The sequence below is a fragment of the Oryzias latipes genome, chromosome 15 (assembly GCF_002234675.1).
Source record: "Oryzias latipes chromosome 15, ASM223467v1".
NCBI lineage: Eukaryota > Metazoa > Chordata > Actinopteri > Beloniformes > Adrianichthyidae > Oryzias > Oryzias latipes.
This window is the reverse complement of record NC_019873.2, coordinates 4,003,153-4,021,689: the sequence shown is the minus strand read 5'-3', so window position 1 is coordinate 4,021,689 and position 18,537 is coordinate 4,003,153. Positions and strand designations below refer to the sequence as shown.

At 41.5% G+C, this 18,537-nt stretch overlaps 1 protein-coding gene across 4 annotated transcripts in view; it reads right to left on the bottom strand.

Moving 5' to 3' along the window:
• The window catches only part of LOC101165497 (stimulated by retinoic acid gene 6 protein-like), an 86,999-nt gene that overhangs the window by 47,702 nt on the left and 20,760 nt on the right, over window positions 1-18,537 (bottom strand). For 3 of the 4 annotated variants that reach the window (XM_020709277.2, XM_023963039.1, XM_011484056.3), the window contains exons 2-6: window positions 10,870-10,948; window positions 10,516-10,616; window positions 9,306-9,436; window positions 9,101-9,221; window positions 8,948-8,999 (exon numbers count right to left, since the gene is read on the bottom strand). In XM_020709277.2, the coding sequence (XP_020564936.1) occupies window positions 8,948-8,999; window positions 9,101-9,221; window positions 9,306-9,436; window positions 10,516-10,616; window positions 10,870-10,948 (484 nt within the window). The remainder of the gene's footprint in view (window positions 1-8,947; window positions 9,000-9,100; window positions 9,222-9,305; window positions 9,437-10,515; window positions 10,617-10,869; window positions 10,949-18,537) is intronic. The other variant, XM_020709278.2, reaches the window with a different exon arrangement.

Sequence of the window (18,537 nt, the reverse complement as noted above, 5' to 3'; positions counted from 1 at the left end):
CGAGTAGCTCCCCAGACAATGATGTCATCCATCATGGTCTTTACTCCTGGAATGTGTTTGTAGATCATGTGTATAGTTTTGTGATAGACTTCAAAATCAAGTTGCATATCGTAAGTGAAGAAACCTGTACCTGTCCTCAAGCGTGTTGAATGTACAAAGTTTTGAGCTCTCTTCTTATAACCTCAGCTGCCAGAACCCTGACGAGGCATCTAGTTTACTAAACCACTTAGCTTCAGCAAACTGTGCCATGATTTTTTTCTCTGGTTGCCAACTTGAAATGTTCCATTTTGATTGCTTTGTTTAAGTCTCTTTGGTCTAGACATGCTCTTAGAGCACCTGTTTTCTTTTGTATGACTACCAGTCACCTGACCCATTCATTCATCTATCTTTTTGATGAGCTCAAGTTTCTCCATGCGTGATAGCTCGTCTTTCAGATTTCTTCGTATCACAAATACGAATACTATAGGGATGCACAACAGGAGGGACGCTTTTATCTAAGCACTCCAGGTAAACATCATAATCTTTCAAAGCAATCTTTGTACAATTTTATGAGCAGGGCCATTATCATTTGCCACTTCTTCCAAAAATGTATCAATGATTTTTCCTAATATAACATAATTTTGCACATATCTGAACTTTTAAAACTAGATCTATTTTACTGATATAGTATTATTTTTTCTAATCTTTTACACGACTTTAATAAGTAACCTAATCCGCATATATTTTGGATAACTGATCTGCATTTGCCATGTTTATTTCTGAAATAGTTATTTTTTTACATAATAATTAAGTAATTCATCTTTGTCATGTGCTTTATTGATATTTCAGGATTTTTAATTCTGTCTGATAAAGTTATGAACCAGATAATGATAAATCATGTAATAAAATGGTTATAATAGAAAAGGGGAGGGAATATGTAAGTTTATTTCCTTCCACTCCCTTTCAAGCAATATGTATTAATATGTGTAATTATCCTAAGTTTGATTCGTCATTGTATAAATGTATAACTGATGATTGTTTTGTGCATTATTCTTTTTTGATTGCTTGACATAAACCATTTTAAAAAAATCAAATTAAATCAAATTTTGATGATGTCACTGCAAACACTTTTAACTAGGTTTAGCTTTACAGTCATGCTTAGTCCTAGAATCGGTTGCACATTCTTACACACGACCAGCAGTTGTGCAAGTGTCCTCTGGTTTTACGTTTGAATCTTGCAATTGTTGTTTTACAGGAGCCTCAACAAGCTTTTAAACTCTCTGCAAGGCCATATAGTATATCTTCCTATATTTCCTCCTTTTTGTTATAACACTTCACTCATTTATTTTTTATTTTATTTTTCTCTCTATAAATGAGCGCTGATAAGAGACACGCTGGTGTGAGGTTTGTTAGTTGGAATGTGAGGGGGCTAAATGGTCCTGTAAAACGAGCAAGACTCTTTAATCATCTCAAATCTTTAAAATGTGAAATTGCTTTTCTCCAAGGATCAGATCAGACTCCGAAAATCGTGAATTGGGCAGATTTTCCACTCAAATTTTAATTCTAGATCCAGGGCCTCTGCCATCTGGTACACAAAAAATTCAATTCAGGCCTACCAGGATCATATCAGACCCACAAGGTCACTTTGTAATGGTCTCCGGGGTCCTTTATAATGAACCTGTTGTTTTGGTAAATGTTTATGCTGCCAACTGGGACGATGGGGAATTTCATAACGAAAACTACCTCACTAATACCTGATATAAATTTGCACAAAATAATCTTTGGAGGTGGCTTAAACTGCGTAATTGATCCTAAACTTGACCGGTCAAATCCCAAACCCACAAAACAACCAAGAATGGCTAGATCTATAACAGTTATTATGGAACAAACAGGGTGTGTTGACCCTTGGTGCACCTCTTTACCCACAAGGTTGCTCCTTCTCCTTCTTCTCACCTGTACATCCTTCATTTAGCAGAATAGATTATTTTTTATTGATAAAAGCATTGTCCCGTTGGTTTCTGATGTTAATTACTCAACTATACTTGAATCAGATCATGCCCCCGTGCTTTTAGACCTAAAAATGTCTCTACAATGGAAATGTCGCCTCCCCCTGGAAACTAGATAAAACCTTACTAGGGGACAGCGAGTTCTGTAAATTCATTGCTAAAAAAATTGACGAATATGTAGAATTAAATAAAAAAGATGCCACTCCATCATTACTTTGGGAAAAACTCTAAAAGTTGGAATTAGAGGTGAAATAATCTCATACACTGCTCGACTCAATAAGTCGCAGAGGCTTGAACAAGACCAGCTCATATCATCATTAAACAAAGTCGATTCATTATATGCTACTGCCCCTTCTCCAGAACCGTAACAAGGAGGATCGACCTCCAGACTAAATATAATCTCTTGTCCACAGCTAAAACAGAACGTTTATTGCTAATGTCTCTCACTATGAGCATGGGGAAAAGGCAGGTCGTCTCCTTGCACACCAACTTAAACGACAAACAGCCAGTCGACAAATTCTTCAAATCAGGAAATCCCATGTTGTCTTAACAATGGATCCAGATTAAATAAATGCTACATTCTCCTCATTTTACTCAAATATTTATAAATCAGAATAAAAAATGCCCACAGTGAAAATAATAATCTCAATGCCCCAAGCATAACACCTCACCACAGGAATAAGACTGAACGCCCACTGCAACTGGTGGAAGTAACTGATGCAATAACTGAAATGCAAAGTGGAAAGGCACCTGGCCCAGATGGCTACCCCCTGGAGTTTTTCAAAAGGTTTTCTAGCCCGACAACGACTCCTTTTCCCATGGTTCACTTCCAAGAACACTTACTGAAGCTATCATCACTCTCCTTCTTAAACCTGGAAGGGATAGCTCTGAATGGGGCTCATTCCGTCCTATTTCCCTTTCAAACAGTGATGTAAAAAATTTTGCCAAAATCCTAGCCCGGCGTTTAGACCCAAGAATACATAATATTATTTCAGTTGACCAGACTTGTTTCATCTCTGGACGGCAGTCTTTCACTAACATACGTAGTCTTTTGAACGCCGTTTATTCTCTGGCGTCCACTGGGGTACCTGAGGTGGTTGTTTCATTGGACGCAGAGAAAGCCTTCGACGGGATTGAATGGGAATATCTATTTGAATGTCTAAGAACATTTGGATATGGGCCAAATTTCATCTCCTGGATCGGGCTCTTGTATACTTCTCCTGTAGCTTCTGGGATCAAAAAAGGCAAACAATCCAAGTATTTTCAGTTATTCAGAGGAACACGACAAGGCTGTCCAATTAGTCCTCTCTTATTTCCTTTAGCTATAGAAACTTTATCTATTATCCTTAAATCATCAACTTCAATGAAAGGCATCCACAGGGGAGGGGAAGAGCTCAGAGTTTCGTTATATATTTGTTATATTTTATATGTGTATAAATACATATTTTAACCTGTGACAAATAAAATTTACTTACTTTCTTACTTACTTACTTATACGCAGATGACCTTTTAGTGTATATTTCTGACCCTGTCCCAACTGTTCCCCACATCATTGATGTCCTACAGAAGTTTGGGCCTATATCTGGATATAAATTAAACTTCAATAAAAGTCAGTGCTTTCCTCTCAACATCTTAGCGCTTCAATTACAAGACATTGCCTTACCATTTCAGATGTCCAGAAACAGTTTTAAGTACTTGGGAATTAATATCACAAGAGACTTGCAAAGTCTGTATCAAGAACATTTCCTTGCCTTACTGGAGAAGGTTAAGACAGACCCGAAGAACAGGGAAGTTCTTAACCTGTGTTTTGCAGGGAAAGTATAATAATGAATATACTTCCCAGATTCCTTTACCTGTTCCAGTGCATCCCCCTCTACATCCCTAAATCTTTTTTTAAATCAGTCGACAAAAGCTTTTCTTCATTCATCTGGAGCGCCAAGAACCCAAGAGTCTGTTTAAAATTATTACAAAGACCTAAACATCAAGGTTGCTTAGGCCTACCAAACCTGTGTCATCACTACTGGGCCTCTAATATTAAAAAAATTATGCATTGGCTCCAAGCTTCTGATATTAACTGGTGTCGACTCGAAGCCTCCTCCTGTAAAACCACAACTCTGAGAGCCCTAATTGGATCTACCGTATTTTCCGGACTATAAGTCGCACTTTTTTTCATAGTTTGGCAAGGGGTGCGACTTATACTCCGCAGCGACTTATATTAGAAATAAATTGAAATAAATACATTGTTAACCCTCCTGTTATGTTCATTTGTGAGGAACAGAGATGATGTTTCTGGGTCAATTTGATGTATGAGGTATGTTAAGTGTTAAGAGGATGTTAAGTGACTCAGAGAATCAGCAAACTTTTTTTTACAGTAAGATCTTGAAGGCTAACAACATAATATTCTATTTTCCAATGATTTCATAGATTCAGAAATGCAATAAAAGTGAAAACTGTTTCTACAAATACAGGATGAAAACAGAGTATTAGTTAGCCAATGATGCTTCATGAAAGGAATAAATAAATAAGTTTGAGAAAGAATTACTGTGAAATTATTAGATAAACAGTCTGCTATGATTGTGTCATATAAGGTTGTGAAAGTTAAAATGCGACTTATAGTCCAGTGCGACTTATCTGTGTTTTTTTCTACTTTATAATGCATTTTTGGGCTGGTGCGACTTATACTCCGGTGCGACTTATAGTCCGGAAAATACGGTACTCTCCCCTGTGTCATTTCACACTATATTACACACAATCCTATAGTTACAAATACCTTTAAAATTATATTTCAATTCAGACAGACGTACAGACTCACTCAAGTGCTTACCACCAGTCCTATACGCAAAAATCACCTTTTTCTCCCTGGTCAGACAGACTTCGCATTCACAATTTGTGAAGAGAAAGGTATTATAAACTTTAAGGACATGTACCTAAATGGTATATTTGCAAGCTTCAATGATCTTGCATCCACATTTAATCTGCCTCACTCTCACTTTTTTCGGTACCTTCAAGTGCGTCACTTCCTTCAGCAGCATGACCCTAACTTCCCTAACATACCTCCAGTCTCCATGTTAGATGAGGTGTTTGAGTGCCCACTTAATTCAAAAAGATTAATTTCCAAAATCAAAGACTGCATATCACTTCATGACAGCGTAGCTCTTCTGAAAATAAGAGGTAGCTGGGAGGAGGAGCTTGGGCGAATTTTGGATGATAATGTATGGAACAGGGCCTTACAGAAAGTTAACCACAGTACTTCTTGTGCCGAGTTAAATATAATACAGTTTATTATACATAGGGCTCACTTCTCTAAAGTAAGACTGTCAAGAATTTATCCTCGCCAACTTGACCCAATTCCCACTGCTCTCTCTGGTCAAGGCTACTCTCCGCTCTTTATTTCCCCTCATTACTAGCATCATTCACGCCTCCCTTAAGACTGGAACTGTTCCTCCTGTTCTCAAAACTGCAGCTGTCACCCCCATACTGAAAAAAACAAGTTCTGATCCCACCAATCTCCATAACTACCGCCCAATCTCTAATGTTCCACTCGTTGCAAAAATCCTTGAAAAAACTGTCGCCTGTCAAGTCCACACCCACCTCTCTTCCAATAATTTATATGAATAACGCCAGTCTGGCTTCCGTCAATTTCACAGTACAGAAGCAGGCCTCCTTAAAATTACTAACAACCTTCTACTTGCCGTTGACTCTGGTTTAGCCTCCATCCTCCTTCTACTTGATATGACTGCTGCCTTTCATACAATCTCACACCCCATCCTTCTGGAAAGACTTTCAACCATTGGCATCACTGTGTTACCCCTAAGCTGGTTCCAGTCCTATCTTTCAGGCCGCACGCAATTTATACAATTAAAGTCATTCACCTCTCCCACAGTTCCAATTACCACAGGTGCGCCCCAAGGCTCTGTCCTAGGGCCCCTGCTATTCATCATTTACTTTCTCCCCCTTGGTTATATCTCCCTAAACACAACATCCACTTCCACCTGCCTCCCTCTCCAAATGCCTTCTTGAAATAAAATCCTGGTTCACTGCAAACTTCCTTAAATTAAATAGCAACAAAACTGAACTTCTCATCGTAGGAACAAAGACCACCCTAAATAAACTCCCTAACTTCTCCATTTCCTTCAATAACTGCTCCATCCTTCCCTCCCTACAAGTTAAGAGTCTGGGTGTCATCCTCGATAGCACTCTCTTCTTTACTGCCCACATAAATAGCATCACCAGGACGGCCTATTTCCACCTCCGAAACAACCGCCGTCTCCGCCCCTATCTCAGTCCTCACTCCACAGCCATTCTAGTCCACAGTCTCATCACCTCTCGTCTAGACTACTGCAACTCCCTTGTATCTGTAAATATGCAGCTCGGGGATCGAGGGACAAATTTTTCTCTGTCTGGGGTCCGGTTTTAGATCACTTTGGCAAACTCAGAATTCTACCTGAGGCCTCCTCACATTTTATAATAATAATAATGGACTGCGCTTTTCAAGACAATCAAAGCACTTACATTGTGTCCATTATTCATACACTCCTCATTCAGACTTGGTGATGGTAAGCTACAGTTGTAGCCACAGCTGCCCTGGGGCAGACTGACAGAGGCGTGTCTGCCAGTTCGCGCCTACGGCCCCTCTGACCATCACCGGGATCATTCATGCACATTCACACGCCAGTGGAGCCACACTGGAGGCAAGGAGGGTGAAGTGTCTTGCCCAAGGACACAAAGACATTTTGGCTGGTGGGAGCAGGGCCAACCCTTCGATCATTGGACGACCCACTCAACCACCTGAGCCACTGTCGCCCTTACCATCACAACCCATCACAATCCAGTTTATAGTTTAAAACATTCCAACTCTTCTTAATTAATAATTTTTAACATTAGACACTTCAGTCATGGTTCAACAAAAAGAAACACGCATGCCCAGCCGCATCCTAGAATCCTTTGGTGCCATTAGACCCAACGTGCACGTGATCGCCACTACAATATGATGCAGCTTTCAAGTTAAAAGCAATCGTTAAGAGCAGCGTGAAAAAATCCACCATCACCAACGGGTTTGGAAAAGCCGGTCAGCTGCGTGACGGAAAAGCTGCAATCTGCAGCTTGGCTGCACGTAAATATGTGGGAATAACATCAGCCTTTATTTTTTCGGGACACTACTGGAAACACAAATTGACGTGATCGTTTTAACGGTTTCTAGGGACTGAGCGAAATTTTACTTTGAAAAGCTCATCCTGCCCCACAGCCGCCATGTGAGCTGGAGAGAAGTTCCCCTGCTGTTCGTTCACATAGAGCTGCAGGACCGATGGCAGTCTGAAGGCTCCCACACGTAACAACGCATCCACAAAACGTAAAGTATTAAGTCCGATTGCTCTGCACAGATACAATTCGCTCCGTCCACCGGCGCAATGGGGACGAAGCGCTCATCCCTGGAGCCGCCCTGGCCAGGGGTGTCGGAGAAGATAGGAAGGGGAGACAAGGAGCGCGCGGGGCGAGCGCGGAGCGCATAGGCAGCCCCGGAGCAACAGTGTTTGTTGTGGAAAGAAACTTCTGACGCACGCGCCGCGCTGAGGCGCGCGCTTTTCAGTTGCCGCTGCTTTATTTTACTGGTGTGTTTTTTTAACCAGCCCTGTTCCTACCATATTGCTGCCCCGACACAAGCGGAAGGAGAGCTGTCCCCGTTCGCCCCTCCATCCAATGCTGCTCCTTGCTCATTCTTAAACACGTACAACAGTGTGGCGACCCAGGCATTGGCAGGCATTGGCCCCGCCTTTAGCCCCTAAGACTCATGGGAAATGGGGAATCGCGGAGGTAAATGTCCTCATCATAACTGAGGGATGTAATGTTGATTATATGGTTACTGTTTGTAATTTTATGTATGATACCTCAATTGTCAATGAGTAAAAAAACAAAAAAAACAAAAAAACATAACTGAGGAACTTGTGAACAGAAGTGACATCCTTGCTGTTTGGCAGATGTTGGTGTATTCAAGTTAATGAGCTGACGCAAGGCTTTCTACTCCTACATTTGCACCCAATCTGGGAGTCAGGACGTGCTTTGTCGGGCTGACGGCGTTGCGTAATGCATGCGGCTTGTACACTGACGCGGGTTATGTATGTAGGACGCAAGCTTAATACGTGAAAATTAGTGGGTGCGGCTTGTAATCGGGTGCGCTCTATAACCCGGAAATTACGGTATATCTTTGTTTCATTGTATTTTATGTATGTAACAACTCTCTCTTTGTTTGCAATAAAAACAAATTTGAAAAAAAAAAATCTTTGTTTCCAGTTATCTGCAAGATTGCCTGTCAATTAAGTGAGCTTATCCTTGCCGAGTCGGAGTCCTTCGTTGTCCACAGACTTCTGTTGCTGCGCGTTATCCAACAAATCGGAAACAAAATTATCTTCTGTTTGTACAATGTCTCCCTCGGTTCCAGCTTAACTGTCACTGCTGCTCTTAGCCATCACACGATGTAGTAATAAGATGAGACTATAAGCCTACTCTGCTGGGTAATAATGCACAGCTGGCAGCAGGCGCCGTGGCAGGACGTCTGGGTCAAATGGGGCGTCTCTGTCTGGATTCCAATCGAGGAAGCACGGGCTCGGGTTTCAATAAACGCTCTTGCGGGCAAGAGTAGATCTCTGCTGGGGACCGTGCGCGCAGATGATGGTAGGCAGTGTAGTTAAACACACATGTGCAGTGACGTATGTCTCAGAGGATGTTCAAATAGTCGATCTGCATGTCAATCAAGTGACATACTTTTCTGTGAGGATTATTATTTTCTGATGGCATTCACAAAAAAAATATTTATTTTTGATGGCCTGCGATCAATAGCCAAATTATGGTAAAAATATGGTAAAACCAAACTAAAATGTGAAGTGTAAAACTTTTTTGAGGGGGGTGCAGTTGGTGTGGGGGGGGGGGCACTACACATACCAAATAATGCTTGATCACACACCCACCTTCACCCAAACGTTAGGACAGGTGACTACATCCCAGACTGTGATGGCAATCCTAGAAAGGAGCACATTTGAAATGTTTTCATCTTTTCTTTTTTTTAATTGTATAAGGTACACACAGTGGTGAACTATGAAACCCATATAAGAAATACTTACCAGAACACAGAGTAAAGTATGCCCATCACCGATCCAGGCAGCCGAAATGGTGTTGACAGACAGGCAAAAAAGGGGAAATACACCAGCCCCAATTCTAAAGCTCCAAGCAGGATTTCTATAGCTGAATATTCAGGGAAAGATGCATTCATTTTAATTAGTACAAGCCGCCTGTACACTGAGGTGGTGATAAAACCTAACTGGGTACCTATTGCCCATGAAGGAAGTTTAAAAGGCCGGAATTCTTGGCGAAAAAACACAAATGCCATGTTTGCCATGGCACCAAATGCAAAGCCGTAGGACCAGCGGTTACTGAAGCTGCTCAAAGTGTCCAAAGGCCTGCGTCATCGAGAAGACAAAACATCAAAAAATCTGAAAGATTGATTACACAACAGCACAGATGAGACCATAAAGATTTCTGGAAGTTTTTCTTTTAAGTCCCACTCCAATTTTCTTTTGATCTAATTTTCAAGGCATTCCCGGGGGTTTTTTATTTATGATTTTGCCATTTTTAACCAAAATCTAAAGCCATGTGTCGTTTTCTAGGACATAGTTTCTGCAGAGCAGCAGGAGTTCATTAGAAATTCACCTCAGAGTTGTGGGCGGGACTGGTGGTGGGGAGTAAGCCAAGCCAACACTACCAGTGCAACAACAATGGGGAGCAATATTGCAGCTGACATTTTTGACATCAAAAATGTCAAAAACATCAAAAACATCAAAAAACGCAGTTTTCATCTGAGTGGGTCTTCAAAGTATCTATTCTGCTTTTGTACTTAAATAAATTCAAAGACATGTTTTAAATTCCCGCTCACTGTTTTTGTTGTGCTGCTAATGTTAGGTTGGGGTGTGAGGGGCTGTAAGCTAGTGGGAGAACGTGTCGAAAAAGGGGGAAGTAGGGAAATGAAGGCAGGCTCACACCGCACCAACAGTCCCTCCAAGGACTCTGAGGTGATTTTCTTATAAACTCCTGCTGCTCTGCAGAAACTACTATGTCCAAGAAACAAAACATTTTTTTTTCAGACTTGCTGTTCAAGTGAATTCAACAATTTTCACATTTTCTGAGACAGTCAGTCGGTGACGTTTGTGCCCCCCCCCACTTGTGTCAAGCTCTTCACTCAGGCAAGACACAGCTTGCAGAAGGGGGGGAAAGAGGGCAGGGATACTCAGCTCAGCACCAATGGCCACACCCATGTAGAGAGATTTTGGAAACAGAGGCTTCAGATAAACATGAAATATTGATTTTTGAAGACATTTAGTTTGTGGGATTTTGGTTAAAAACTTCCTGATCATAATTATTAAATTGAATTAATAATTAAAAAACCACTGGGAACGTTTTTATTTAAATAAATTGTTAAAGGGGGGCTCTAAGTTCTAAAAGATTGAAGGCTTTTTAAAAATCGTTGCTGCTTTCAAATTACACCACCACTGCAAAACGTCTTCCCAGGAAGGGCACCCTGTTGTCGATGAAGAGCTCACGGCCTCGAGTTTGGAGGAATGACAGCACTCCTGCAATCAGCACCTGGTGAACATATGACCCCCCCCCCCACGAACATAAAGTTACAGCAACAGCCCTAGTAATCATCATCTGTGGATCCACTCTACATCCTTTACATAAACTATTACTGCTGCAAAATGAATCAACATTTAATCACGCCTCAGAAAAAAAAGTAATTACCTACAAGGTTCAGCAGTTTAAGGTTCTTACGTCACCATTTTCTGATTTGTTACTCTTGCTTTCTGATTTTAAGAAGTTAAATCAAAGGTCAACTTACAGCTGGAATGAGCGAAAAATGAAAGAAGGTGTCCAGAGAAATTGTCTGATTGCATTCTTCCATTTCTTCCATGAAAGTCCTGGAAAAAAAAGCAATTTAATTGCAAACAGGAGCAGGAACTATCCAGAACTTGTGTGTGCCAGTACCAAGTCAGGATAAATGCAGAGGGCTATAGAAGGAAAGAAGGAAACTTTAATAGAAAGAGTCTGGGGGCCTTGGTTCCGGTCAATTGAACATAAAACTAAAGTGGATTTAAGTAGACATTTAGGCCCAGGGAATAGATCCAACAGTACAAAATGTAACAAACCCTTCAACAAGGTCTTAAAGTTAATCTCCTTTTAATTATTATGATGCAAATATAATCACAGTGCAGCTTATATTCAAGAAAGAATATGAATTTCTCAAAATAAAGCAACCCCTGAATAAACAGAGCCAAACAAACCCACTCAGAAGATGTTCATTCATTCATAATAATAATTGGATTTTTCTGCGCTTTTCCAGATGCACAAAGTGCTTACAGTGTGTCCATCATTCATTCATATTTGATGATGGTATCTACTGTTGTAGCCACAGCTGTCCTGGGGCAGACTGACAGAGGCGTGGCTGCCATTTCGCGCCTACGGCCCCTCTGACCATCACCTGGACATTCATGCACATTCACATGCCAGTGGAGCCACACTGGAGGCAAGGAGGGTGAAGTGTCTTGCCCAAGGACACAAAGACATTTTGGCTGGTGGGAGCGGGGATCGAACCGCCCACCCTTTGATCATTGGACAACCTGCTCAACCGCCTGAGCCACTGCCATCCATCCATCCATCTTCTTCCGCTTATCTGGGACCAGGTAGCAGGGGAAGCACTCTAAGCAAAGATGCCCAAACTTCCCTCTCCCCGGCCACGTCCCCCAGCTCCTCTGGGGGGACCCTGAGACGTTCCCAGGCCAGCTGGGAGACATAGTCTCTCCAGCAGTCTTCCCCAGGGGCATTGCTCAGTGGAACATGCCCAAAATACCTCCCCAGGGAGGAGTCTAAGCGGCATTTGGACCAGATGCCTGAGCCACCTCAACTGGCTCCTCTCTATGTGAAGGAGAAGATGTTCTAATCAGACCTCTCTCCAGGTGACCAAGCTTCTTCCCAGCCACCCTACGGAGGAAGCTCATTTCACCCGCTTGTCACCAGCAATCACACGACAAGCAGACACCAATTATCACACCACGGAATGACATCAGCAATCACACGACAAGCAGACACCAATTTTCACACCACAGAAAGACATCAGTAATCACGTGACAACCAGTCACCAATTTTCACACCACAAGAAGACATCAGCAATCACACGACAAGCAGACCCCAATTATCACACCACGAAAAGACATCATCAACATCAAGACAGCAATCACACCAAGAAAGGAAACCACCAATTACACCATGAGATGATGTCACCGATTGCACCAAAAGAGGACATAAACAATCACACCATGAGAAGACACCAGCAATCACACAACAAGTGTAGCGAGTTGATTTTTATGTATGAAAATTCTTAAAACTTCACAGTGATGATTTAATTTTGAAAGTATTTTATTCCGAGTTAACACATTATACAAATATGTGTTTTGTTAATTTTCCAATTCTTTTATTAAATAAATTAGCTCCACACTGTTACCTGTTGCGCAGGGAAGGTAATTAGTGAGACACACCCTCCCTTCACCATGCCCCTCCTTTTCAGTTTGAATGAGCAGTTTGTACTGGTGAGTTGTGTTTTCTGCGGTCTCCCAATATTGTAAGTTAGTTGTTGCAAGATTGGTATTAGCTCCTTAAATATGTTAAAAGTTGATGCTATTGACATGAAACTGCTGTAGAATCATTTACATTTATTTTCAACTATCTTTTTCTTTGTTGTCTTCTTTTGTGCCAGTTTTGATCGCACCTTTTTTTTCCTTTTTATCATATGGGGAGCTGCACTCTTGTTGTCGACTAATGCTGTGTTTTCTTGCGCTGTTTTGAAGGCAATAAAGACACAGTGACCGGAGTTGGGAGTCTCGTCCTCCTAATTGTACATCGGCGACCATACTGAACCTGTTACACAAGCAGACGCCAATTACCACACAACGACAAGACATCAGCAATCACACAAAGAGAAAAAACCACGAATTACACCATAAGAATACGTCATCGATTACACCACAAGAAGACCTCACCAATCACACCAGGAGAGAAAACCACAAATTACTAGGGGTGTGTATTGGCAATAGTCTGGCGATACGATACGTATCCCGATATTGTATCGGAAAACATTTTTGTCTTTTTTTTTTAATTATGACTTGGAAAAAACTCAAGCTGAATTTCAATATGTCTTTCGTTGTAATAAAATGGTCAAATTCAGTTTGTTTAATGATCCAAATGTTAAGTTTTTTGGTAACTTAAAATATAGGAAGGGAACTGTCAGCATTGCCTGATTTACACCACAAAATACATTTTAGTATATGAAAAAAAAATTTGAATAAATGTGCCTTAACCAATAAGGTTGTAAAAAGTATGATTGGGGAAATAAAGCGCTTTTAATTTTTAGCATTGCTAAATTCACTGGGGTTCTGTCCTCTTCTCTCATCTACTTCTACCCTCCTTCTCTATTCTTGATCATTTATTTATCATTTAGGTCTCCATGCCTCTGTTCGGTGCAGTGCGATTCACGTACTGTCCCTCTTTCCCTCTCCCTTCCTGGCTCTGGCTCGCCTCCACAACTGCTCCTACACCTGGCTGTGGATCCTGTCTTCGGCTCGACTCGCTCCCCGGCCGTCCCCCCAACTCCATCTGGATGAAGCTCGTCTGCTGGACTTCAAATATGTAGTTGTAGAGTTAGATAAGTTAATTCTTCTCTAAGAGTTCTGGTAAATCGCCTGTTCATCATGGGAGAGGATCCCTCCTTCATGTTTACATCCCTGGGGTTTCTTCCTTTTTTCCGGAATCCGTTTTTTTTAGGAGTTTTTCCTTACCGCCAAGGGAGGTCTAAGGGCAGCAATGTCCAGTTTAGTTTAGTAAGTTAGTTAGTTCATTTTAGTATTTTCCAATTTAACTCTATGTATTCATGATCCTTTTGATTTTAAGTATTACTTTTTCAATTACGTCTACAAAGCCCATCGAGACGACTGTTGTTGTGAATTTGGGCTGTACTAGTAAAATTGAATTGAATTGAATTAAATGCAGCTTCTCCAGTACTTTTAAATGGTTCAGGAGGCTGAATGGTGCTTCAAAAATAAAGTGTGTGGTGGGGCACACACACTAATTCTTTCCAGGAACAATAAAGTGGGTTGATGAGGCAGCATGACAGGGTGAAGGAAAGTTCCTGTAATGTGACAAAGATGCTTTGTTTGCATATCAGCACTGCACCGCTGCATCCACGCTTTCTCACATGGAAATAAACTAAAGCTGATTTTTTTGGCTTTATTGCAGAGTGTTGTGGACATCACTCTGATCCATCAGGTCGCTGATCTAGAATCCATTGCCGGGAGGTTCTGCAGAACTTTGGCCCACTTTGCCGATAGTATTTTGGTTGACGCTGAGTGCATTAACCTATTAGCCGCCGTGCATCACTCGTTCATATCCGAGTCCGCTACAAAACACTGCAATCTGCGTTTTTATATGTTGCTGGCAGCAACAGACATATATATATATATAGATATATATAGATAGATATCTATCTATCTATATATATATATATAGATATATATATATATATGTTGCAGAAATTGCTTTTTTCTAACACCCCATGTAACCCTTGTGCTATCCTAGGCACTTTACCATTGGGAGTTGGGTCATCTAGACCCACTAGACAGTGCTCTGAATCTTTTTTCTTCAATGATATGTGATCTTCACTGGCTACCATTGATTACATGAAATCTTTCCACCTTTATCCATCTCAGTGGGAAACTGATCCAAATAGCTCTTTGAGAGGTACAGGTTAGACCCCTGGTCTAGCACATCCTCGTGCGTTCCAGGTTTGTATTGTAACATTATCATGTAGGGTTGGGCGACTTCCCCTAAATTGGCAGTTGACAATGTTTGCAGTCAGACGATGATATCGTTGGGGGGGGTTGTTATTATATAAATATTATTCATTATTTTACTTTATTACTTTATTTATTTTATTTTTCCAAAATAATGACTCATCCGCGATAATCCAGTCTAAACTAAGGGAAGTGACTTTAAAAAAAATAAAATAAACAAAATGAAAAGAAGTGGTCCGGTCCTGCACTTGATTAGTCAAGTGGACCCGTGGAGCAAGCGACCGTCTTACAGTTTTGTGTTTTAGGGGAAGTAAGGATGCTTTGTAACGTGTGGGAGACTTAGGACTGTGATCTGTCCCGCAGCTCTACGTGAACGAGCAACCGGAATTTAGAACCGGGTCTCCCGGTAAAAGTGTGTGTCAGGGCAGAGCTCGGAGCGATAGCTAACGCAGTGTGTAAGCTTCGAAGCAGAAAGGCCGCTCAGTCCTTAGAAACCGTTCAAACAATCATGTGGATTTGTGTTTCCAGTCGTGTCCACACAAAATAAAGGCTGATGTTATTCCCACATGTTTACGTGCAGCCAGGATGCAGATTGCAGCGTTTCACGCATGGATTTTATGTTCATGCTAATGTTGTTAGCATACTGCTAATCCTGGCTTCTGTCCGGCTCCGTTTTTCAACAGAAAAAGCACTGACCACACGGAATAAAATTAAAATAATGAGCAAACAGGCGCTTCATAACCGTAACATTAATAAAAGCACAATTAGGAGATCATGTTGTATAATACCAAGCTGACGTATGTAGCCGCTCGGTGGAACTACGTTTCTCTTCCGGTTTTTAAAAACACTACTGCTCATGTGCGAATGATTTATTCCGACCGAAAGTGTGACCCATGTGAATGTTTTTTATAATCTGAAAACGTTTTTCTGGGCCCCATCTACACGGTTGGATTCTAATCCGACCAATAATCCTTATCAAGATATTTTGCACATGTAACCGCGTCTTATGGTGCAGACTCGCAGCGTGGCGGGGGCGTGGCATCACGATGGTGTCTCTCCATTGTGATGTCAGTCACCCATCACGATGGACGATGGTATCGTCCATCGGCACAACCCTATTATCATGTATAAAGTAAAAAGTTTTGTTAAAAAAAAGTTGCTGTATAATGAGGAAATAAAACACTTTATGTTCTTAATTTGTTATTTATTTATTTATTTTTTGTCCTCAAATAGTATCGATGAATACCATTAAAATACCGGATCGATAAGCAGTATAAATAAGAGTAGTAGTACCGTTAAAACCTTAACGATACCCATCCCTAGATAACACGTCAAAGTAAGGGTGGGGTCATAGGATAGCACAAGGGGTAATTACACCATGAGAAGACACCAGCCCACCCCATTTGAGCCTTTCACATACCACCTCTGTCTGCACAGATTTTAAAATCTTGCTAATCCAGATCTTAAAAGCGTTCATTTTCTAGGATCAGTAATAAAGACTGTTTTACTTGTAAATTTAACCTCCTTCTGATGTCCGCTGATTCTGGATTCTCCTCTGACCTCCAGCTAAAGAGACTTAAAGACTTAAACTGATAGAAATCGCAAAAAGATTTTTTTCCAATACAGCTTAAAGATTTAAAAAAAGATCGACATAGTTTTTTATGTGGTAGAAAAGAGTTTGTATGGAATGGAAGTTCACACAGGGGGGCAGACAGATGCGTGGATCTCCGTCTGCTGGAGGTGTGCGAGACCCTCAGCCTGAAACCCACTTCACTCAGGAACCTGTCGTGAAACAACGCTGAAGTGTGCTTCCGATTCACAGCGTCCGATTCGCGAGGGCACTAAAGGAACATTCCGCTGCATTTTTCGCACTAAGATCACCTCAGACCAGGTCCTGTTCAAAAACTCTGGACCTGGACTGCTCAAACCTGGATTAAATTATGATTTAGATAGTGAAGAATACATTAAACACAGTTTCTGATTTGTGAAACCTTCTTCTGATTTGTGAAAATGTGAAATAGAGGGATTTTTTATCGCATTTTATGCACTGAGTCCACCTCAGACCAGGTCCTGTTAAAAAAACTGCTGTGTGAAATAGTATCATTTTATCGCATTTTATGCAATTGAAGATTAATCAGGACGAGGGAAGGACAACTGAAAGCAAAACACCAAAACAGAAACTTTAAAGTAAATCAGGAAACAAACCATGAAAAATTTTAACAATAACTAAAACTTAAATCAGGGGCACATGCTAACCCTGACCATAACTATGGCTACGTTCACACTGCAGGCTGAAACGACCCAATTCCGAATTTTTTGCCCCTAAGCGGCCCAATTCCGATCTTTTCATGACAGTCTGAATGACACAGATCCGATCTTTTCAAATGCGACCCAGGCCCCGTGGGTTTGCCGGCCTGATTCCGAATTGTAGCCGATCTTTTCAATTGCGACCGCCGTCTGACCGGCCAGGCGACTTGATTCCGAACTGTACGTCATCGACACGCAACAAACGTCATCATTTTGCGTTGAAGTAGGCGGGAACGAGAACGTAAACATCAACCATGGTGGACGATGCTGCTGAGATCAGTCAGTAGAAGGGAAGAGAGGTCACCGATTGGATTAATATTTGGGCTGATCGCTCTTTTCAGGCCAAACTCCAGGGCTCTGATCGCAACTGGGCGGTTTTTGAAAAAAATTCCAGATAAATGGCAGAGCGTGGTGTTGAACCTTTACCGCGATAACTTTTTTTTCTTTCTCCCCTTTGACCGTGCTCAGAAGCGCGGGGGACCCAGGCAATCCCCCTCCTCCTCCTCCCTGTTCTGATCCTTAGATTCTCCAGAACGGGTTAATAAAGAGTCCATAGCATTTATTTTGGGGGAAACCTTCTTTTATTACCGTCCTCCGTAACACACAACATGAATGCGCGCCCACACTGCCCCCCCCTATTCTCTATCGCGGCACGCGCTTGCACACACGCGGGCGCGCGGCCCCAGCACATACACATTCCTCTTCCACTACAGTGGGTACAGACGATCCCGACTCCAATGCCTTCTTAAAATGAGAAGATTGTAATTGTGCTGCTCCTTTGTGAAAATAAATTTAATATTACAAAAAGAGCTCCGCTTTTGACAACACTGTTGTTGACATCCATTGTTAACGTTGGCTCCGCAAACGAGTGACGTCGTTCACCGTTGAGTATTCTTCTGGCTTCTGCGCATGCGGGTCTCGTTTGGGTCGTGTCACGGTCACACTGGAGATCACAAAAGTTCGGATTTACTTGGAAATGTGAACGGTCTAGCAAACAATTCGGATTTTTTCAAAAAATCCGAATTGAGCATTAAGCCCTGCAGTGTGAACGTAGCCTAAGTGTCCAATCTGACATCTGTTTTCCAGTTTCTTTTGTTGATGTCTGAGATTTTGATGTTGCCTCGTCAGCCTTCTTGGGTTCCTGTAGTCCATAGTAAAAGTGTCAGCTTTTGTCTGTGCCGAGTCTGTTCAATGCAACAAAGTGATTTTGCGCACCCAGGTGATATGTTATTATGGCTCTGTAAATAAACACAATAATAAAATCCTGTATAACCCTTGTGCTATCCTAGGCACTTTAACATTGGGAGTTGGGTCATCCAGACCCACTAGACAGTGCTCTGAACCTTTTTTCTTCAATGATT